The sequence below is a fragment of the Trifolium pratense genome, linkage group LG4 (assembly GCF_020283565.1).
Source record: "Trifolium pratense cultivar HEN17-A07 linkage group LG4, ARS_RC_1.1, whole genome shotgun sequence".
In the NCBI taxonomy this organism is placed as follows: domain Eukaryota; kingdom Viridiplantae; phylum Streptophyta; class Magnoliopsida; order Fabales; family Fabaceae; genus Trifolium; species Trifolium pratense.
In genome coordinates, this window is record NC_060062.1 from 30,734,824 (window position 1) to 30,758,751 (window position 23,928).

The 23,928-nt window shown below is 32.6% G+C and overlaps 1 protein-coding gene and 3 long non-coding RNA genes across 4 annotated transcripts; 1 reads left to right on the forward strand and 3 right to left on the reverse strand.

The window, feature by feature from the left end:
* Positions 1-1,125: 1,125 nt before the first annotated feature.
* On the reverse strand, positions 1,126-1,880 carry LOC123923797. The gene is made up of 3 exons (XR_006814494.1): positions 1,714-1,880; positions 1,558-1,599; positions 1,126-1,156 (listed from the first exon to the last, which is right to left on the reverse strand). It is a non-coding gene; the product is annotated as an uncharacterized LOC123923797 (long non-coding RNA).
* A 626-nt stretch (positions 1,881-2,506) lies between these two features.
* On the reverse strand, positions 2,507-3,988 carry LOC123923798. Its single transcript, XR_006814495.1, has 3 exons — positions 3,797-3,988; positions 2,878-3,027; positions 2,507-2,770 (listed from the first exon to the last, which is right to left on the reverse strand). It is a non-coding gene; the product is annotated as an uncharacterized LOC123923798 (long non-coding RNA).
* A 4,124-nt stretch (positions 3,989-8,112) lies between these two features.
* On the reverse strand, positions 8,113-9,758 carry LOC123921788. Its single transcript, XM_045974465.1, has one exon. The coding sequence runs from the start codon at positions 9,164-9,166 to the stop codon at positions 8,282-8,284; it is 885 nt and encodes a 294-aa protein (XP_045830421.1). The 5' UTR covers positions 9,167-9,758; the 3' UTR covers positions 8,113-8,281.
* A 6,318-nt stretch (positions 9,759-16,076) lies between these two features.
* LOC123924372 lies at positions 16,077-16,589 on the forward strand. Its single transcript, XR_006814676.1, has 2 exons — positions 16,077-16,262; positions 16,375-16,589. It is a non-coding gene; the product is annotated as an uncharacterized LOC123924372 (long non-coding RNA).
* Positions 16,590-23,928: the final 7,339 nt, after the last annotated feature.

Consider the following 23,928-nt stretch of genomic DNA (forward strand, 5'->3'; position numbering starts at 1 on the left):
AAAAATGTAGTGATGGCAAAAAAAAAAAATCAGGTGTGTGACAGATCAGGAAAAAATCTTACGAACATTTTAATCCAATTGCAAATTTTGGTCTTGCATCGTGCAAGACATTAGGAACTGTTGCACGTTAGACTTCGCCTATATGTATATATATATATATATATATATGGGGAGGGATCAAATTACACCGGTGTAACATTTGAGTAATGTTACACCACTCAATAACACTTTAACGAATACAAATTTTACAAAATCCACCGTTGGATTGAAAACTTATATCGTATAGATCATCCGTGTTAAATTTTACAAAAATCTAAAATCGTTTGATATGTTTTTAAGATAGATCAAGATTAACGGTATTCAAATTAACCTTAGAATTAGGATTAATCACAACATGAAACTATATCTCTACATTAACAAATCCATGTTCAATAAATGAGTTGGCTTGAAATTCAATAATTTTATTCAATACTTTTATAACTAGTATCCGGACCCGTGCCAAGCACGGGTAAAAATGACACTACAAAAATAAACATTTTAATATTAAAATTTTCATAATTATCGAATAAAAAAAATGCTTAATAAGTCACACTGAATAGTTTTGTCTTTAAAAATGGTTCAATTCGGTTTGATATTCATTCTTAAGTCGAATCATTTACAATCCTAGTTATGAGATCGAAAATATAAAACTCATGTTGATGAAGGAACTAATATGAGAAAAATGATATTGAGGACATTTACTATAACAATAATACTAAATAGAGACACACTCACATATAATGAATGTAAATAACTATAAATACATTGTTTTTGGGGTTAATCAGAAATACACTCTTAAATATGATACTAATAAGGACGCGCCACAACATTCACAAATATGTATAGATATTTTTTAGCACAGGACTCATTCTTACAAAAATAAATAAATACACATGATCTAATTGATCCAGTCATAGAGAAACAACAAAAGGGTAGCAGAGAAGCCCGTAAAATGTTGGAGTCTGTCCAACAAAACAAAATCAGTTAAAATATCACCGAGGAGGAGATAACGTCAGATTTGTGTTGTTGTGATTATGGTGTAAGGGAGAGCCATGCCATGGATTTATCAATTGTCTTATTAATGGCTGTTGCTGGATAAGTTGTTTGATATGGTGCCCTGGCAACAATTCTGTAGAAACACAGTCATATATAGCTTGAGACTGTTATAATCTATCACTCTACTTAGGTTTGAGACTAACCCAACTTCACAAACCCCGATGAATATAGGATAAGCTCTTATGTCACCATAGGTTCTATATCAAATTCAATCCTACAAAACCGACTTATCTTAATCTATGTAGCACTAACACTTCTAGTAGAATCCGTGTCCGCTGTCTGAATTCGTGTTAGTGTTTATATCATTGATCTTTACTAAAAAGTCCATCAAGATTCTAGACTTTATTTCTAAATGTCTTGAGATTTGAGTTTTTTTATTTTAAATAAATGAATTTTATTGACAAAGATCAAACAATCAAATACATTAAGATTTTCATCAATTGATTGAGAGATATGGCTTACCTATTCTTCCTTTTCTCCAAGAACCGATGAAGTGAAGCTTTCCTAGTCATTGGTAAATTTGAATATATGAAAACAAAAGTCATGAATGCAAAACACACAAAATAAAACCATAAAGACATATGATTCAAATCAAGCATATCCTCTAAAATATCATACATCCAAATAAAAGCAGCATAGTTGTTGGTAGAAAAGACCATGATGTCCTTGGCTTTTTCATCTGAAATATCATCAAGCACAATCACTTCTCCATCATAAAAGATTTTCATTTGTGCACATCTAGTTTCTTCCTTCTTTGTACCCTTAATTACACTGTAAGGGTGTAATGTTCACCGAAAGAAAGGAATTAAAAATGACAAATGATTCCTAAAGAAATGTAATAGTTGAGTACCGCTCAATGATTCCTAAAGGAATAATAACTGACAAATGATTCCTAAGGAATAATTTAAAAGGAATAAAAACTAAATCTTATCCAATTTCAAAAGCAAAACATTAGACGATGGAGATGAACACAATTGGAAATACTGAAGTTTAGTTGGACGATGAATTGGAAAAACTCTCTTTTTGGGGATGAGCAGTGGTGTTGGTGTGATTCTGCTTATAGATTCCAAAAAAAAAGTAATCTAGTCATAAATAAGCATCTTTTATCTAATTGATTAGAGCCAAATAATTAACCAACAACATCAAATAATTTTCAAGTAACTGAATAATGTCACTTTTTTTAGGATATTACAATGAGTTTGATGATGGGGTTCCACTTCATTTTTGTAAGCTTATAAATCTAACTCATCTTGATCATGCAAACTGTAGTTTGAAAGGCCTAATTCCACCTGAGTTAGAGTGTGCCATATGCTTGCACATTCCAAATAAAAGCATATTTAGTTTATTTTCAATAAAACTTCACCTTAATATATCAAAGTTTAACAAAAGTAAAAGAAATATGTTTCCTCATCTAATTTTGCATGTGCAAGTAAAAATTCAATTGTAGATATATGAGCTAACTGTAGATATCTGAGCTAATTGTGATAGGATAGGGTTCATCATTTATGGCATATGAGATTATTACTGACCACACTCATAAGTAGGAAAATTAAGACAGAATCCGACCTTCAATAAAAGAAGGAATGAGAAAACAAACCTGCCTGCAGCATGCGACATAATCTATGTTTCAGAAGAGGATTTTAAAGCAGCAGGCAGCCCATTCTTTACTATGTACCTTCACAGATATTGGAAAAGTAAAGTGCAAATAAAATCAAATGCATCGTTGACATATTTTATGATTAAAATTAGAAAGGGCAAGATGGAAGGGAAATGAAGACATACAATATTAAATTTGAGCTTCCCATATTGATTGAATGACTACCGGTATTCTGAATCGTGAATTTGTGAAGCTGCAAAAGCAACGACTGCCATGTTTATCCTCAGACATTGGTTTGCAAAAGCGATGACCGTCAAATTGTTGTTCTCTGCCTACTGTAGAATGAAAAATTGGAGCAAAAAAAAGTAATTAGCAAACAATAAAAGAAGAGGAAATTTAAAGAATACATCTAAAGAGTATAACTAATAGTGAGAAAAGGAGAAACTATTTGTTATAAACTGAATGCAGTAAAAATAAGTGGAATGAGAATTGAGCTTAGACACTTAAACACAGTAGTAGAAAGACTAAAGAAACATGCTAACATTAACCGATTACATCTATATTCTGCATCTTTGTTCCATTTTTAAGTCAGGTACACATATTACGTATATATAGGCATAAGCTACATACGTTTGTCGATACATATATAATCATCTCTAAGCAAATTACCAAATAACTGTTAGTATGCATGAAATCAACCAATGTTCTTCCATAAATTGTTGAATTTCATAGGCCAAAATAATTTATAATGCAAAAAATAAAAGATTGAAACACAGTTAATTATTTTCTTCAATTTACTGTAATGTTAAACCGCCTCTTACAACGAAAAGCTTAACTCCAGTGCTCGAATATTCAACATGAGACTATCTTGAAACATCATCGATATTCCATACAAACAAATAAAAGAATAAAAAAATCAGAACAAAGGCAAGAATCGATTTTCTTTCATACTTCACAAAAACGAAAATACAGAGCAATTATGATAGCAAAATGTAAACAAAATCAGGACCCAAAGGCAAGAATCATATGATTTCATGCTTTATAAATAAACAAATTAATCATAGAGCAATCGCAATATCAAAATAAAAAAGAAAACATGGTCACCTATTTTGTTTGTATCGTCTGGCAGAGTGAGGGCAAAGACACTTTGAGATTGCAACAATCTGAGATTGAAGACAGAGCAAGGCGATCAACCATGAGAGAAGGGGACGATGTGAGATTGAACGACGATTCTGTGATGCGTGAAGAGGAGTACAGCGTTGCAATTTGAAGACTACGACGATTTGAGGACAAATATGGTGTTTATGGATAAATTCATTTGAGTTTCTGGAGACCTATAACACAGTCACATGATAAGTAATCAAAACAAACTTTAAAACCGTAAGATTTAAATCAAACAGAGGGTGAAGATTGGGAGTAATTCTATTGAGTTACTCTTGGAGTCAATTGATCCCTCCCATGAATCAATAACAAAAAGCACAAAATAATTCAAAGAAAAAAAAACCAAATTAAGAATAAGATTGTCCTTACTATCTTTGCACAATAAATCTACCGCAAAAAACACGACACAATAATTCAAAGAAAGAAAATTAAAACATAAGTTCAGAATGAGAATGTCCTTACTCCTTGCCATCTTTGCATTCCCCTTCTTCTGTAGCTCTTCCATACATCAGTGTTGGCCAACCAATATTTTAAGACCACTACGTGTTGTCTAGTTCCTTCATCTACCACGGCACATTGCCACATGAATTAATATTAATAAAAATCCTGAAATTTAAGTTCTAATACTAACACAACTTTCACCGTAGAAATAATGCGAGAGATTGCATTAGAGAAAATTAAAACCAATATATTAAACTATAGACTATTAATCTCAACAGGTAGATCATGATAAGCTTCTAAATGTGAATGTGATAAAACATCATTTCAGATTGTGAGAAAAGAACAGTTATATATGATTTTTAATTGACACAGCCTACATAAGTAGATTAAAAATGTATATCTTCCACATGTAACCTTTCTGTAAGTTCTGTTAATTCTGGTCATTAATAAAGTAAGTTCAACATGTGGCGTAAACCTATAAATAACACCACACCATTTGGGTTCAAAAGATAAGACAAAAAACTAAAATAACATTAAAAAAAAAATCATTTGTAAGAACTATGATGAACCCAATAATGAAAAGAAAACTCCTAACTTGAATAAAACTCTCTAACAACTGCATATGATATTTCAAATTCCAATCATTAAACTTCAAATCAATATTAAAAAAAAAAAAACTTTACATATTTTGATGCTAATAAAACTTGAAAAAGAAAATAAAGAAGGGAAAAGTAACATGCCTGTGTAGCATTGGACACGACATCGTAATATTTTTCCTGATTAAATGGGTCTCAAAGGATAATTATGCAGAGCATTCATGTTTATTTACCTTAGCAGAAATTGGAAACAATAGCTACAAATAAAATAAAAAAGAAGGGGGTAACCTGATCGAAAGGGGAATGGGTATGAACTGATTTGAATTAAAAAGAGAAATACATAATAATAATAATAATAATAATAATAATAATAATAATAATAATAATAATAATAATAATAATAATAATAATAATCAGATATTGAAAATTGTTTTGGAAACAAAGATATCAATTTTTTTTCAGCAACCTAGGAGATTCAAAACTCAAAAAAACCTACTTGTTGCTGACAGAGGTTGAAGCGTACGGCGGTAGACAGAGGAGGGCCAAGCACGTGAGGACGATGCTCCATCATGAAGGTAAATTGACCCGTCCCTAAATCACACAGTGATGAGCAACCTGCAATGTGAGGAGAAGGTGTAGCGGCATGAGAACGACGACGTCGCCGTGACAGTGCAAGGAGTCAGGCGTTGTGGTGTGGGTTTTAAAAATCACACTTAAATCTGAAATAAATCTGAGTAAATTTCATTTAATGATTTTGATTTGTGTGATAAGGTCGTATGTTTAGCAGTTTTGAAAATTGTTTATTGTAATTAAGTCATTTATGGTCAATATTAAATGTGAGGAATGAGGTTGAATGAGGAGAGGAGAGAGAAAGACAAATAAGTCTGGCTTATTACATATTATAGATGAAGCAATAATAAATTCTTCAAAAAAAAAAAATTAATAATAATGATAAGCCAACCGAACATGTCAATCACTCAGTTGAATGACTAATTATTTCTTTTTTTTTTAATAGAAGGCTAATTATTTCTTTCATGACAAAGTCCAATTATAATGAAAATTATGCGTTGTGTACAAGATATACACTTTATTTATCTTCATTCCAAAGTTTTTTTTTTCTATGGACGACGGTAAGTGAAAAAAAGGTAATGAATTGTCCTCTTCACTCCTCCAAATGGAAAATGACAAAATATTACTATATTTGAAAGAGAAAGGAGGGAACATGTTTTATTCATCAATCAATTGGATCATTGGGTTCCATTAGGTACCATTATTATTGCTCTTATATATGATTGGTATGTACTACTTCCATTTAGAAAAGTATATATCCTATATTGAAGTTATGCTTTCACATTAATTTGTCAATAATAATATGATAGTTGGAAGGTTTTAATTAGGTATCAATCATTTTAAATAAGTTTTTTAATAAAAATTTGTGAACCAAATACTAGAAATGATTCCTATGGTTGGAAGGTTTCAATCTAACATCTCCACAAAACAAGTGTTAACTAAAACACAAGAAAGAAAAATGCTGCTAGCGAATATAGACGATGAATCACAACAATCTCAAAATCAAAATAACTACTATAAGTTAAAAATCGTCAATAATACATGCGCAATTGTGGCCATAATATTAAGGTTTTCAAAATCTTTATAACCCTAATATTGGAACCACAATTTCGACCACATCACATGAAAGATAATAACAACGGCGACCACAATTTAAAAACATTTTTGATAAAAATTGGACTACATGATTCAAAATTTTACAAAATATAAATATACTGTATACTTTTTTTATTTTTTTACAAATACTAAATACTATTATTATCTATAAAATTTTAACACAAACATATCTGAATGAAAATTGCCTTCTTGTGTCTCAAAGCACAGGCACACAACTGTCTTGGGTTTGGACATTTGTGCCATTTCTTAGACATTTGCTTACAGCTATAACATTTTATCACCACTTTATACATACAGCTCATTTATTTAATTAAAACAAATTGTCATTAAAAAAAGGGAAAATAAATGTAGTTTCTATACCAATTTCCACCAGATTGAACCTTCCAACCCACTCTACAAGGACCTAGATTCCCCAAGTCAGGGAACCACTAATTTACACAATCAAAGTGTTGTAGACTTTACAACTGAAATTAAACGTTGTAGATTAAAATTTGGAAAATAAATAAAAATTATATATGTAGCTCCTACAAGCCACACTAAAGATCCACCCCTGATTATAATAGATTCAACGACTCAAATCACTCTGAAGTCACTACAAGACACCAATTCAAATTCTGAATGGTAGTAGGTTTTCAGCATTCACAAATAGGCATGGCAATGGGTACCCGCGGGTACGGATTTTACCTTCCCCGTTCCCCATACCCGAATCATTGATAAATACCCGTTCCCCGCCCATTACCCGACGGGGATGAAAAATTGAACCCAATCCCCGTCCCAAATGGGTTCGGGTATACCCAAATGGGTTCGGGTATCCCCGAACCTTGCCCCGCCCTGCTGAACCTTACCCGAACCCAAAATTTTCCTAAACGCTGACATACATACAATACAAAAAATTTTAAATAATAAAGTACAAACCAAAATTTCAATGCATTAAACATACAAATGAAATGATATTCCAAAATTATCAAAACCATAAAATAGTACCGGTACAAACCAATATTTCAAAATATAGTAATTTTATATAAACGGGCGGGTTCGGGGATGGGTTCGGGGTGGGTACCAATATCTCCGTTACCCGCCCCATCCCCATGTTTTGAAATCGGGGAAAACCCAAACCCGAACCCAAACCCAGTCAAATCGGTTTTTCCCCGTCAAACTCGGGGTGGGTTCGGGCGGGTACCCGCGGGTACGGGTTCTGTTGCCATGCCTATTCACAAAGTCACTACATTGATGATCATTGGATGAAACTAAAAAATCTACCTTTATAGACCAAATGCATTGTTTTTTCAATGAATCTAGAAAAAAACTTATTTTGCTTATATATGAGGTTGTAGGAAGTACTATTAAAAAGTACTCCATAGCATATAAAATTGCACATACAAGTCTCCTGCCTAAATATTTCTCCAATAATGTACATAGAATCTAGATGAATTGAAAAAACATCAAAATATTAAAATATACACAAATTTTTTATATAAAAAAAAAAATTACAAGTGAAAGGGTTAAAATTTAAGAGGCAAAACAAGTTAGCTAATATGGTCTTGAAAATATTAACCATTTCCATAGGTAGACAAAGATACTCAAAATCACATACTACATTGTTAGACCTATACATAATCTACTAATCTTACACCCAAATAATAAAAAATAAAAACTACAAAAACTAATTAACTAAAAATCAAATAAAAAAAAAAGAAGTTAATTCTTAATTTTTTATTTCATTGTTAAAATCATGAGGAAAACAAGAAGGGCACCTAAGAAGACCATTCTCATTGCAAGCATTACAAACTTTTAATCCAGCTTTATCATTATAAACCTTCCTGCTACCATTACACACGTTGCATAGAACAAACCTGTGACCCGCACACACGTGGCATTCAGTTCGATCCACTACGGGCAAACATTCTAGAATCTTCTTGAGCTCGCCAACCTCATGCATTGATCTAATCTCTTCACCACCGCCAATATATTTCCCGTCTATAAAAACACGTGGCAATGTTAAACCTGTTCGACCCATTATTCGGTGCAGTTCGTTCAAAAATGACGAATCCATCGACACGTCACGTTCGTCAAGTTGAACGCGAAAAGCGCGAAGAATCGCGAGTGTGCTTTTGCAGTCTTCGAAGATTGGTCGAACCACGCGCAGGCTTGTGAAGTATATCACCACGCGCTGCTCTGTTCCCGGAAAATAAATAGGCGGTGGAAGTGAAGGGATGGGCGTAGGTTCCGGTGGCGCGTGAGTGACATTGCGTAATGGTTCGGATTCTGGTTCGGGTGGTGGTGATTTTGGTTTGGGTGATGTTTTTGGTTCGGATTGTAGTTCGGAGAATGGTTCGGTTACGGGTTGGGATAAAGAGCGAGGTAATTTGTGGGGTTGGTTGTGGTTAGTTGACCAGGTACGGACGAGCGAGTTGGTGAGTCGGACTCGGTGAAAAACGGTTGGTATTCTTGGGGAAGGTAAAGGTTGTTGAGGAGGTTCTTCAACACAAAGATTTTGAATGTCTTTGAAGGAAGAACAAGAGAATGAAGAAGAATGTGATGATGATCTGTTGTGAATCCGAGCCGTTGATTTTCCCCACGGTCGCCACATTGAAGGGGGGAGATTGAAAACTACTACTATCTATGTTCTTGTTCGTATGTTTCTTATTTTTTGTTCTTTTGGTGTTGTTTTTTGTTTATGTTTATGGGGTTTGATTTTGAGGAATGGGTTTGGAGAAAGGGAGGATTTTTGGGAGGGGAAGGGGTTTTTTGGATGAAAAAAATGGGTATGAGGAAAGGATGAATTTTTGGGGTTTGAGGAAAAATGGGGAAATTGGGGTTTGTTTTTCTATTTTTAATGTTGGGGATGAATGGATGGATTGAAAGAGATGGTAGGATTTGGATTGAGTAAAGTTTAGGCTTTGTGGGTGGTGAATGGTGAATGAGGGAAGTGGTGTAAAAGTGGATGGTGGTGAATTTGCATGTGTGCAAAGTTTGGGGAAGGCCTCATCTTTTTTTGTTGTTTCTCTTTTAAGCTTAAAGAAAAAGGGAGGAAGCTATAGGGATGGGAGAGAGAGAGAATTGAGAGAAAAATAATTGGAAATTAGGGTAGAACCGTAGAAATGCTTAATGAGATAGGAACGGGTGATTAGGTAGTCGAGGGGTTCGCTTATTTTTACGACTATCTATGGGCTTTGATGAGGTTCAATAAAGAGGAAGGGAGGGTGAGAGGCCTTTGTTATGACAACTTACACAAGTTTGTAATCAATTGATAATGATAATTAATTAATACTTCCTCTGTACCGTTTTATAAAATTTAGTTTGACTAAATGACACTATTTATTTATTTTGCTTTGATTAAATTTTTTTAATAATATATTAGATTTAAATATTATCATATAAGATTTTGTTTCATTTGTTTTGATGAGTATTTTCAAAACATCAAGTTTTTATAATTTTTCTAATAGAGAATTACAGATAGGAAAATGTTAAACAATGTCCCCGGGGCACTAGTTCAGCATGTTAAAATAGAAATTCTGTCTCGAAATGTGTGTATTCAATACCTCAAAAGTATAAAAAGTTGTCTTTTCAATATAAATTTTATTTTTTATTTCCTTTTTAGGTATGCTTAACAAGTGCTCCGGGCACTGTTTAGCATGACCCTTAAAGATATTAGTGATCAAAATTGTGTGTTGGCATACATGCATTAGTCAAACTAGCTCTTATATTTTAGGATGGAGGGAGTACTGAATTTTCGTTTTTTGCATTTTCCTAAAAAACAAAAATTGATAAATGATAATTTATTGGAAAATGTTATTGGAACACACTTTGATACATCAATCAAATATAAATGTAAATTTAAGAATCAATCTAAGAGGGGTGAATAAGTTAAAATAAGTTTTTTTTACATTATTTTAGAGATGTAATGATAATTATTATTATTTTTTCGGAAAGTTTACCATGAGTGTATGAACAATGCGCAAAAAATAAAGAGAGAAGGAAAAGGAAATAGGACACAAGATTTATGCTGGTTCCCCATCCTAACAAAATGGTATGTTCAGTACATTCACACTCTGTAAAGGATTTCACTATGTTAGCATTCTCGCTACAAGACAGCTTCACCACGAGGTTTTCTTAACAATATCCCAATACGATACAAGATAGCAACCCATTATCGTAAGCAGGGACAGAGCTACATACATCAGTATGGGGGCATGTGCCTGCACAATGTTTTTTGAAATTGCAACGTATATACATATACAGTGGCGGAGGGACAGGGGGGACACACGGTGGCCACAGTCCCCCCCAAGTTTCTTTAAAACTTCTTTTAGTATATGCATGCTATGAAACATAGTGTTAGTTTCTTTGACTTTTTCAATCATATCATAATAAAATAATAACAATATTAATATACTTATATACACTTTTACATATAGCCCTCTAATTATACACATAATGTCCAACACTTCTATAAAAATACTGCATGCCTTTATACAGTTTACTGTCTAATATATTAAATATTTATATCTTATAATTTTCAATGAACATCCTCTTTCTTGTTAAAAGGAGTATCTTAGAGTCTTAAACCTTATCAATTTTAATCGAGAAAGTTTCTTTTTAAAGAGATCATTATTATTTCTCTTTTTTTTTAGGAATTTTCTCTTAGATATGAAGTTTTTTTTTTTTAATTTGCTACCTAGTACCTTCTATAATAGATATAGTGTTAATTCTATTTTACTTAAATATGAGAAAATTGTAATTATTTGTATGTTCTTTTTTGTATTTTTTTATATATTAATATATTGCACATTTGAAAAATTTACATTTTTTTTTCTTAAATTATGCATTAATTACTAACGGTCCCTCAAAATTTGAAATCCTGGCTCCGCCCCTGCGTATATACTATATGCCAATATTCCCACCCAACATATGCACACTCTTTTTGGGGAAAAAAAATAAAAATATGCACACACTATGAAATTTGCAACATTCATACTAGCTAGTTCAACTTATTACAACCACCTATATATCTAACATATAAAATTATAAATGATTAAAATTTAAAGATTATGCTAACTAGAAAAAGTCTCCTTGGAGCACTAGTTAAAAAATTAAAAAGTAAAATTTATATTGAAAACAATACCTTTTATACTTTTAAGAATTTGACTACACAAATTTTAAGATATTTTACTATATTTACTTCATTAACTATAGTGTCATGGGGGCATTAGTTAGCATTTTCGAAATTCAAAATATAAGCATAAACTCTTTCATCATTTATATATATTTCTTTCGGTCTCATAAATAAGCATTTTTTCATTTTTTAGGTTCATTCAATAAATAATATATTCAGTCTATTATATAGATATGTTGATTTAATAGATTATATCTATTGAATGAACCTAAAAAATGAAAAGTTGCTTGTATATAAAATCGGAGGGAGTATTCTTTAAATCAAAAGAAACTGTTACCATTAAGTTGTTTTATTCCAACTTCTTTTTTTCATATATAACAAAATAATAATCACTATATAACATTTACTTTGTCTCGGAAGAAGAGGAAATGTGTCTTTACTTTTGTTCAAGTGTCATATTATGAAATTTTTTTATTTTGTGTTTAACTCTATCGCCCCCACAACCTAAAATTTCTGACTCCGTCACTGATCGTAAGCAATAAGAATCTTCACCAAATCTTACGATGAAATTCTCATACAACACAAATTTTGTTTGGGATGTTGTCATGGTATTTGGATTTTGGTTTTGTTGATTTTATTTTTTGAAGTTGGTGTTCTGGGTTCCAACTAGTGTCTTGATTAGGAAGAAGAAATGATTTGGGAAATGCAAATTGCAATGACTTGAAGCAAAATTGAAGTTTGTGCCTTTAACCTGATAGTAATCAAATTACAAAGAAAATTACCATCGCATCCACAAGAGAAAGGGAAGAGCAGTGCCGATGTTAGTGACGGCAAAGGATGAAAGCGGGAGTTTGTGAATAGTTGGTAACAATTATAATGATCTCAAAATTATTTATAGAGACTTTCTAAAATGTCCATGAAACAAGACAACTCTTCGAAGGAGTCTCATAATAAAAAGTTACTCCCTCCATAAATTTTTTTTGGTCCTTTTAGTCTTTCATTTTTTTTTTTATAGTTGAATCAAGAGTATCCTGACATAAAGGAGTAACTAAACATTCCAACCAAGTTGACATCCATAATCACTCTTATCATCTGCACATAGCTCAAATATATTCTCTCCGTCCCAAAATATAAGAATTCACTGATCACTGCAGTATGTCAATACATAATTTTGATTACAAATATATTTAATTGTCCATCAGTAAAAATTATAGAAATTTGATATTTTGAAAATATTCATCGAAACAAATCAAACAATATCTTATATAATAATATTTACATTTATATACTTTTAGAAAAATACGATCAAAATAAGATATATAGATAGTGCATTTAGTCAAAATATGTCTTATAAAATAGAACGGAGGGAGTAGTTAAATAAAACAAAAACAAAATGTATAAGGGAGAGACTAGACCTTATAAAAAAAAGTCAAACAAGCTACATTAAACAATAACAGGAATATTAGATCTGCATACAACATGAGTGAGTGCACTCATGGCGATAATGACTAATTAACTGACAATTACGTGTACCATCCTATGACAATGTCGTGATGTAGTCTCTAATATGCTTGCAATAAACACTAATTAAGAGTGAACTGATTTAGAGTCTCAATCTTATGATTTCACCAACATGGAATTGGAAGCATGGAGCTTAATTAATATCCCTACTTTCCCAGAACCCATGACACGTCTTCACCAAGTTGATGTGGCAGGGGCCACTACTTTGTTCAAATGAAAAGTACCTATTTTTCTCTTTGGTCATGCTAAACACCCGGCACACTTATTAAGTATATATTAAAAAAGAAATTGAGCGTTCACATGAGTATATTCCGGTGATGAACATGAATATGTCATATATGCATTCGATGGTGATTGGTGTGAACTTCTAGTACTAATAGGGGAAAAGGTACGTGCAATAATGTTAGCACTCCGACGTTTAAGTCAATATATGAATTAGATGAGAAAATGTGCTAATTCGAAGAAAAGTGTGTACCTTGAAAGTAAGTGCAAAAATGCTTACACAGCGGAATGTTAGGGTTAATCATTTGATGGGCCCTCCATGTGGATAAGACCATCCACAAATATTCATTGGAGTGTTATTTATCTAGTGTTGTTATCATACATTAATAGATTGGAGCCTCATTTCGTGGTCACATATGCTTCCGTAGTCGTGGTCACATATGCTTCCGTAGTCGTTTAATGTTAGTAAGGAAGCTTTATCCATTTTATTGAAGCTTTATCAATTTTGAGGTCAAGTTTATAAAGCGTTAACGAATATGATTGCTCATACTTTAGCTATGGCGGCATATTTTAGAACTAGTCGTTGCATATTCGAGTCGATTCTTCTTTGTATTAGCAACTATTTGATTAATTATATCAATTGAGTTTGTTTTTTTTAAATAAAAAAAAGTGTACATGTGAAGTTTTTCTTTACCTTGTTAATATATTAATTAAATCCTAATTTACATATCATAAGTCTTGTAGTTCAATAGATCTCATGTTATTATTATTTTCACCTTTGTATGTTAAATTTGGGAAAAAAGTAGCTAGTATATATATGAAGAAAGTAGTAGATACAAAGATAAGGAAATTGATCATGTGGATGTGGTCACCACCAAAGCCATACCCCCATATGCAATAAGAATAATAACATTGAAACATGAACAAGCGTGTTTAGCAGTACTACGGCATCAATGATTTTCAAACAAAAGTTGAAGGTTTCAATTCTCGACCACTATAGCACCAAAGTAAGTGGATTCTGAAAAGTTTCACATGGTGGCAAAGAAAAAGGTACAAGGGATCATTGTTGAAGATGATGGATGATTGTAAACCCACATGCACATGCCTTGTTGTAATTGATTTACCATTCAACAAACAACTATTTTAGTCTTTAGTTGACCCATTTGTGTATCAAAATTGCTTTTACATCCGCGAATATTTATTTTAGATAATCAATTTGATTCTCAAATTATGTTTTTTGTTGGTCAATTTAGTCCATAAAATTAACAATAAAAAAACACAAAAAAATATTTGCAATTTCTATACATTTAAAGATTAATCATTAATGTGACAACAAATTATACTTTTAGCGCCAAAATAATGGTTTGCTCAATGCTCATTTAACATTCAAGTTCAACCAACAATCTCCATATAAACATTCTATTTTTCACTTTTAACATTGGATTATGGCCCAAAGTCCCCAATCTTGTTTTATTTTTATTTTTCGTTCTTATTATATAAATGTTTACCTATTGATTCGTTTGTTAAAGAAAAGTTAATGATAGATTGAAATAACAACTTCATAAGACAACGGTTCCTTTTCTCCACCACGAGTCAATAGAATTCAAGTCAGTTATAGGAGTTAAACACTTTTCTGGTCTCAATCTTTTAGGCTACAGTGAAATTGCTTGGGTGAAAGAAAAAAAAAGTGAAATTGAAGATTGAGGGAGACGGTTGAAATTGAAGAGAGCACGTCGACGTTAAGAGGAAGTGGGAAGAGAATGATGACATCGATCGTCGATGAGAGGAAGAGGGAATAGCACGATGAAGATATTTGCAGAGAAAGAATATGAAGAGCGTGTTTTAATTTTTACTGTGCAATGAAAAAAAGAGAGAGGGAGAAAATAAAGCTACAGTTGGAGTGATGAGGGAGAAGATGCTGCATTAATCAAATTTAAAAAAATCATAAAAAATGAAGCATTAATTAGTCTCTATCTGCATGTGCAATATTGCACAGGTTAGAAAAATCCTTTAAAAAAATGTGCAATTACAAAATTAAATACGCATTCTTTTCTAGTACATGTGGATAAACACGTGTCTCATTCCAATACCCAATAGTGCATTATTCTACAAAAATAACTTTACCAAAGTCCAAAAATAAATTTGTCCCTTTACTATCATAAAAGGTTTAAAAAGTAATTAAAAAAAGAGTTTTTTTAAGGAAAAAAAAAGTTAAAAATAAAAAATTCTTATAATTGGCAAATGTGACCTATTAGGTGCGTTAAACGAACAAACACAACACAAGGAGTATTTAATAATGATTTATAATTTTGTGAAAGACTTTTTACAACTTCATAACCACTAAAAACTACTCCCTCCGGTCCTTATTATAAGGAACAATTTGAAAAAAACACACATACCAAGAAACCTTATCTTTCTTAATAAAAATTCTAAAATTTTACAATCTATTCCAAAACTAACCTTGGTGTATTAATTTATCCTTAGGGAATATATCACTCTAATTAATGCATAATTTTGGAATGGATACAATTTAATAAGGGTAAAAATGGAATTGTAAGAATAAATTTAATGATTATTTCTTATAAAAAGGACCAAATTTTTTTTTCAAATTGTTCCTTATAAAAAGGACCGGAGGGAGTATTTAATTAATTTTAGAAGAGCATGAAAATTATACGCTATAAATAAATCAAATCATATTCTATTTTTCAAATTCAAATAGAGAAAAATATGACTAAAATTTGCAAGTTTGTTTATGCTATAATTCTATTTTGTCTCTTATTTAGTGGTGCAGTGGAAGCCAAATTTATGATCAAAGGCCATATTTATGATCGTAAGTCATTTATTTAACCTTTTCAAATTTCCTTGTATTATTCTTTGTAGTTTGTACACGATCTTTTATCGTGTTTTAGTAACATAATTTTTTTTATCCTTTTTCATTACAGCACCTATGGTATGTGAAACAGATGCCGATTGTATAGATTCTTGGGACCCGAATTTTGATATTAAGTGCATTGAGAAAAAATGTGAATGGGTTAGAAAGGTTGTTGATCCTGTACAGACCCAAGATAGTACAAAAATACCCTACATGGGAGAATGACCTATTGTGCTAGTAAAATAAAAGTGCAATATATATATTATGAGTTTTCATTTAATTTAATTATTGTACTGTATTCAATAATTATTATTTTTTGTTTTTCTAATTTCATGAAATTAATATGCATTATGATTTTGTACTCTAAGATGATAGTAACACAGTCTCATTTTCTTAATTTTGGAGGTATATATCTCCATAGTATATCCAATTATATCTTTTATATTTGTTTCTCATTCCTACAAACTTGATCGCACGGTTAGATAAATTGTTCATTTTATTATGTTTCAATGTTTGTTATCATCAAATCCCTTAATGAACAAGATATTGCTTGAAAATATTTTATTCTAACAAGTTCATTTTAAGAATGAAATTAACTTATAAAGATCATTTACTTATAAAAACCAGATAATGAATTTTCTCATAGATTTATCAGAATGTCAAAATAGTAATCACTATCGGTGGTATTCTAGAGGTGGTATATATTATAAACTATATTGTTGCATAATTTAGAGTATGATAGTATTTTTGGGGCTGAATATTCATGTATTTTCCTTATATAAAATGCATCTCATACACATGAATATATATAGCATGAGTAGTGATGGTTACAACTATCAAAGAGTCACCACTACTAGGTGCTTAATCAATGATTAAACACTCCACTAAGCACTAAGTGCTTCCACTAATAACAATGACAATTCACTCATGTAACTCTTCACTTACATTAGATAATTTCCACTACTTTATCATATTCCACTAACATAAAATCAAATCAGCACATTAACTAACATACTCCCCCTTAATGTGCTGCTCTTTAACTCCCATTGCTTCTCTAAGTTGCTGAAATCTTCCTCTTGGTAGTGCTTTAGTAAAGATGTCTGCAAGCTGCTCTTGTGAACTGCAGAAAATCAACTGCACATCTCCTTCTTCAATCACACTTCGAATGAAGTGATGCTTTATGTTAATGTGTCTGGTCCGGCTATGAAAAACAGGATTCTTTGCCATGGCAATAGCTGATTTGTTGTCACAATGAAGCTGGAGACTTCCCTCTTGCTTCTCTCCAATGTCTTCCAATATTCTTCTCAACCAAAGTGATTGTTGTGTAGCCAAACCAGCTGCTAAATACTCAGCTTCAGCTGAAGATTGCGCCACAGTATCTTGCTTCTTTGAGCACCAAGAGATCACACCTGATCCAAGGTTGAATACATAACCTGAAGTGCTCTTCATATCATCAACACTTCCAGCCCAATCACTATCACAGTAGCCTTTAGCTTCAAATTTAGAATTTTTCTCAAATCTGATTCCATACTCCATGGTTCCCATGACATACCTTAGAACTCTTTTTGCTGCACCAAGATGTAAATGACTTGGTTTGCTCATGAATCTTGAGAGTAAACTAGCAGCAAACATTAAATCAGGCCTTGAAGCTGTAAGATAAAACAAGCTTCCAATCAAACTTCTATACATGCTTGCATCTATTAATCTTCCACCATCTTCCTTCTTTAATTTTTCATTCACCACTAAAGGAATATCAACAGGTTTGCAGCCATACATGCCAAACTTTTTCAAAATATTTTCAGCATACCTCTTTTGACAAATAAAAACTCCATACTCATCTTGGTAAACCTCAATGCCAAGAAAATGATGCAGCAAGCCACGATCACTCATCTCATATTTTTTCATCATCTCTATTTTAAAATTTTCAACCATTTTCTTGTTGTTACCAGTATACACCAAATCATCAACATAAAGGGCAACAAGAAGGATATCATCTTTACCTTGATGTTTCACATACAAGGTAGGTTCACTTTGACTTCTTTGAAATCCTTGCTGAACGAAGTAGCTGTCAATTTCACTATACCACGCTCTAGGGGCTTGTTTCAACCCATAGAGAGTTTTCTTCAACCTGTAAACTTTTTCCTCTTGGCCTTTAGACACAAAGCCTTGAGGTTGCTGCACATACACCTCTTCCTTTAATTCTCCATTCAAGAAAGCTGACTTCACATCAAGTTGGTACAAATTCCAACCTTTTTGAGCTGCTAACGCAATGATTGTTCTTACAGTGTCCAATCGTGCAACCGGAGCAAAAGTCTCACTATAATCAATTCCAGGTTGTTGTGCATAGCCTTTGACTACTAATCTAGCCTTGGCTCTTTGGATTGAACCATCAGGATTATGTTTCAATTTGTACACCCACTTTACTCCAATAGCTTCTTTGTCATTTGGCTTTTCAACTAGCTGCCATGTTTTGTTCTTCTCAATTGCATCTATTTCTTCATGCATCGCATTCCTCCAAACATCTTCTTTGATTGCTTCATCAAAATTTTCTGGTTCCACAACACAATAGTTGCACCTTGCATAAATATCACTCAAGTCTTTCAATTTTATTGGAGTTGAGCTCGGAGATGATGAACTTGAAATTGGTGAACTTGGAGATGATGAAGAACTTGGTGTACATGGGGCTGGTTGCTCATTTTCAGCAGCTGAATTTTGGTGTAATAAAATTGCAGGGACTGTTTTCTCCTCCGTTTTGTCTTCTTCCCAATTCCAAGAAGCATTCTCATCAAATACAACATCCCGGCTAATGATCACTTTGTTTGTCTTCATGTTGTAAAGTCTATAGCCCTTTGACATGGAACTATAGCCAATAAAGACACATTTTTCACTTGTTTCTTCCAGCTTTGTCCTCTTTTGTTTAGGAATTTGAGCATAGCAAACACACCCAAAAACTTTAAGGTGGTTCACCGAAGGTGTTCTTCCACTCCAAGCTTCAAATGGAGTCTTATTCCATACAGCCTTTGTTGGACATCTATTCAGCAAATACACAGCAGTATTAACAGCCTCGGGCCAAAAGGTTTTAGGTAATCCTTTCTCAAACAGCATAGACTTCGTCATCTCCATCACGGTTTGATTCTTTCTTTCAGATACACCATTTTGCTGAGGTGTATAGCCAACAGTGAGCTGTCTTTCAACACCTTCATCTTCACAAAATTTGTGAAATTCATTTGAGGTGTACTCCTTCCCCCTGTCACTTCTCAACACTTTTATAAACCTACCACTTTGTTTCTCAACAAAAGCTTTAAACTTCTTAAAAATTCCAAAAACTTCAGATTTTTGTCTCATAAAATATACCCATGTCATGCGGGTAAAATCATCAATAAACAAGATAAAGTACCTATTTTTGGCATGGGACAAAGTATTCATAGGGCCACACACATCTGTGTGTACAAGTTCCAACACTTGTTTAGCTCTCCATGCTCCTCCCTTTGGAAATGGTTGGCGGTGTTGTTTGCCAAGCATACATCCTTCACACACACCAGATTTTTCTTCAATTATTGGCAGCCCATACACCATCTTCTTTTGATAAAGCAACTTGAGACTATTGTAGTTCAAGTGCCCAAGTCTTTTGTGCCACAAACAAGAGTCATTATCTTCTCTAGCCATCATGCTGAAATTTTTCTCGTAATTAAGAGAAAGTGGAAAACTTCTATTGCTGGTCATTTTTACAACAGCAACATTTCTTCTCTTTGAATCAAAAATTCTGCACTCTAGATTCTCAAAATTTAGAGAATAACCATGCTCCAAAAGCTGTCCAATGCTTAGCAAGTTCTCATCTAACTCCGGCACATAAAGAGTGTCATGAATGACTTTGCTTCCTTGCTTTGTTGTAACTCCAATGCTGCCTTTGCCTTTTACTTCAACATGTTCTCCATTGCCCAATTTAACTTTTGAGCCAAATGAAGAATCAATGTTGATAAAAGCTTCTTTCTTTCCGGTCATATGATTGCTACAACCGCTGTCCAAATACCACACATTTTTATCTTCTTGAAATGCCTTTTGACAAGCAAAGAATAAATTACCTTCATCATTTTCTCCTTCTGCAAATGAAGCATGCTGCTGATTGCCAAAACGACAATCTTTTTGAATGTGCCCGAATCTCTTGCAATTGTAACATTGTGATTTGCCCTTGTTCCAACAATCCTTCTCTGCATGAGTGTTACTTTTACAAATGTTGCACCATTTATTTGATGCTCCTTCATGCCATCTTCCATCATTCGCACCTCTTCCTCTACCTCGTGAGTTTCTGCCTCTACCTCGGCCTCTTCCAAATCTGCCACCTCTAGAAGACTCACCTCTATTTTGTGTTGGAGGCTTATTTTCACCATTGTTGGGCTGAATGTTGAGTTTAGATTGAAAGGCACTCTCAACTGATTTTTCAGAACGTCGTAACAATCTTTGCTCATAAGATCTCAAAGACCCCATCAACCCTTGAACTGACATAGTTGATAGGTCCTTAGTTTCTTCTATAACAGCCACCATAGGATCAAATTTTTCTGTCAAACTAATCAGAATTTTATCAACAATTCTGCGATCATCTATTGTATCTCCATGTGACTTCATTTGATTCACCAATTCAGAGAGTCTGTTGAAGTATTCATTCAAACTCTCATTCTCCTTCATTCTTTCATTTTCATAGTCTCTCTTAAGAGATTGAAGTTTCACAGTTCTTGTTGGAGTAAGCCCTAAAAGCCAATCTATTTTGATAGAATCGTCTTTTGTATGATGACTTTGATTTATATATTTAATATATATATATAATAAGGCATTTCTTTATTATGTTTATTTGAAACTAATAAAGTCCCTAAAATAGCTAGTCTAATTAATGGAACATTAAGTGTGACTTAATAGTGAGACTCCATTAAACATAATGACACTATTCTTAAAGTATCCATAGTCAAGTTTTACTGTGATGTGGGATAACAGTAAAACATAGAGACTATTATGTGAGTAGACCGATGACTTCATCTCACGAGTCATGGATATGAGATATCAAGTCTTCACATAGATATAAATATTAGGAGTAATATTTATATTGGATTGACCCGTCATGAGAATGCTACATTGTATGTTATGAAAAGTGTCATAAGTTATTCTCATAGTGATAATGGTGTATACCACCCTTCGACCTGAAACCACTATGGACCCTAGATGTGGAGTAGAATACTTAGTTGCCGTTCAAACATTGTCCGTAACAGGATGACTATAAAGTCGGTTGATGGGTACTCTACAAATCATGCTGAGGGACATGAGTGACCTAGATGGAATTTGCCCCTCTTACATAACAGGAGCAATATCTGTAGGCCTCTTGATAGAATATAACTGATAAAATGCGTGGCCACGCCGAACTAAGTCAATATGAGATATTGAGCTTATTCGTTGTTTAGTATATTCTGGGATCAAGAAATAAAATATTGAACCATACAAGGGTGACACGATCTATGCCTTGTGGTCAATATAGAAATAAGGGCAAAGGGGTAATTATACATAAGATCGTTATCATAGAAAGGTTTCGTCAGATCACATGACATTCTCGTCACTTGGGTAGCAGTGATGTGTTGCTAGATACCGCTCACTGTTTATAATATTAAATATGTGATTTAATATTATTGCCAACGTTACGAGAACCTATAGGGTCACACACAAAGAACAGATAGATGAGAGAAATAAATAAGTAAGACTTATTTATAAAATAATAAGTAGGACTTATTAGTAATTAAATAATTAAGTATGACTTATTATTTAATTTATGAAAATAGAGAAATACGGTCCACCGTAAGGTACGGTGCAAGTGCTTGGTTTGATGACCACACAAGTGGTTCTATAAATAGAACCCTTGTGATGAAGTTTTGTAAGCTTAACCTAATTCACAAAGTGAAACCTAGCCGCCGCTCTCTAAACCTTATTCTCTCTGAATCTCTGGTGGAATTGGCTAGCACCGGTCATCGGAGAAGGTCTGTTCGTGTGGACTGAGTAGATGCATCGCTACTTTGCTTTGCTCGTGATCAGAAACAGTTTCTACTTCAAAGGTTCTGCACTTCAAGAGGTAAACACATAAACTTGTGGTTTTGTGTTCTTTGATTTGTGATTAATGGTTTAATCAAGATCCGTTCATCGGGATTGTTCCGCTAAGAGGATTAAATTTTTGAAAAACCCCTCTTAAATCCCTTCAGTGGTATCAGAGCTTAGGTTCCGATTAAATCATTAATTCGATTCAATATAAGAGCATGTTGTGAATCGGTTGCTCTGTCGTTAAATTATATATATGTGATATATGTATGAACGATCGTGTCTTTGAACTTTTAGTCTGAAATCGTTTTGGATTTAAAAGGAAACATGCGTTATTGTTTTATTTATTGAATATGATTCAGTCATATGAATATGTGTTTGATTAAATATGTTTAATCATGTGTTTCCAGAATTTCAATTGTTGAGTTTAAAATATGACACCAATTACAGTTTCTAGACCAATCTAGCTATATATGATATTTAAAGGTCGGTTTGAATAGCATACGTGATTATGTGATAATTGTGTTTGATTCAAATAAAACTTGGTTTTAGATATTATTATATGTATACATGTTATTGGTATGGCTTGTCATGATTATTCAAGAGTTAATTCAAAAAGGTGTTTTGAATTGGTTATGAACCGATGCTCATATTTTAATCCGTCACAGGTTCAAAATTAAAAATTATTTTGGTAATATGGTTAAAATTTGAGTTTGACTCAAATATTTCATTCATGAAATCGGTTAAATGTGATTTTATTTTTCACATGTGTTTATAAATTGTCATGTTAATTTGTTTCAAAATCTTGATTCCATTCATGTTATAAGAGTTATGCGTGGATGACTAGTCAGAGAGAAAACATGTTGTTTTTGAAACAAATATTTTGGTTTCTGCTCAAAAAAATATTTTGGTTTCTATTTTATTATTGCTAAATAAAGTGTTTTGATTATTTGATAATCATATAAATAAATTTCCTTATATAGGGATACGATTTTATTTGGCAATCAATGTTATTAAATAAATGATTTGATTAGTATCTTCTGGTTTTAATTCAGAATAATACGTCCACTTTTATATGACTTTAACGATAAGAATAAAGATAGAGTTATTATTATTTTATGCCGTGTTAATTAATTAAATTTCAGTTAATTATTTATAAGGTATATAGTTATGGCCTTAGCGTATTTGACGTTTATTGGTTTAAATACGACCTGCGTGTCGTGGTTTATTTAAAATACGGCCTGCGTGTCGTGACAATTTATTTATATTATTTTATTTAAATAATTTGTAAATTGTTCGTGATGACGAGAGACAATGCAAAACAAGGACGCTGGTAGAGAGGCTTGAGAAGTTTGCTCGAGGGTCAAAGAATTGTAATAAAGTAGTTTATTTAATTCTTTCGTTTTAGGAGGCCATAACTATACTACCTAGTCTATTTTATTTTATGTATGTGATGCATGAGATATATGTTTTAATTATATTTGCCATGTATGTTTTATATAATTATTAAACGCATATTTACATGAATGTCATGTAAAGTGAAACGCGTGTATAA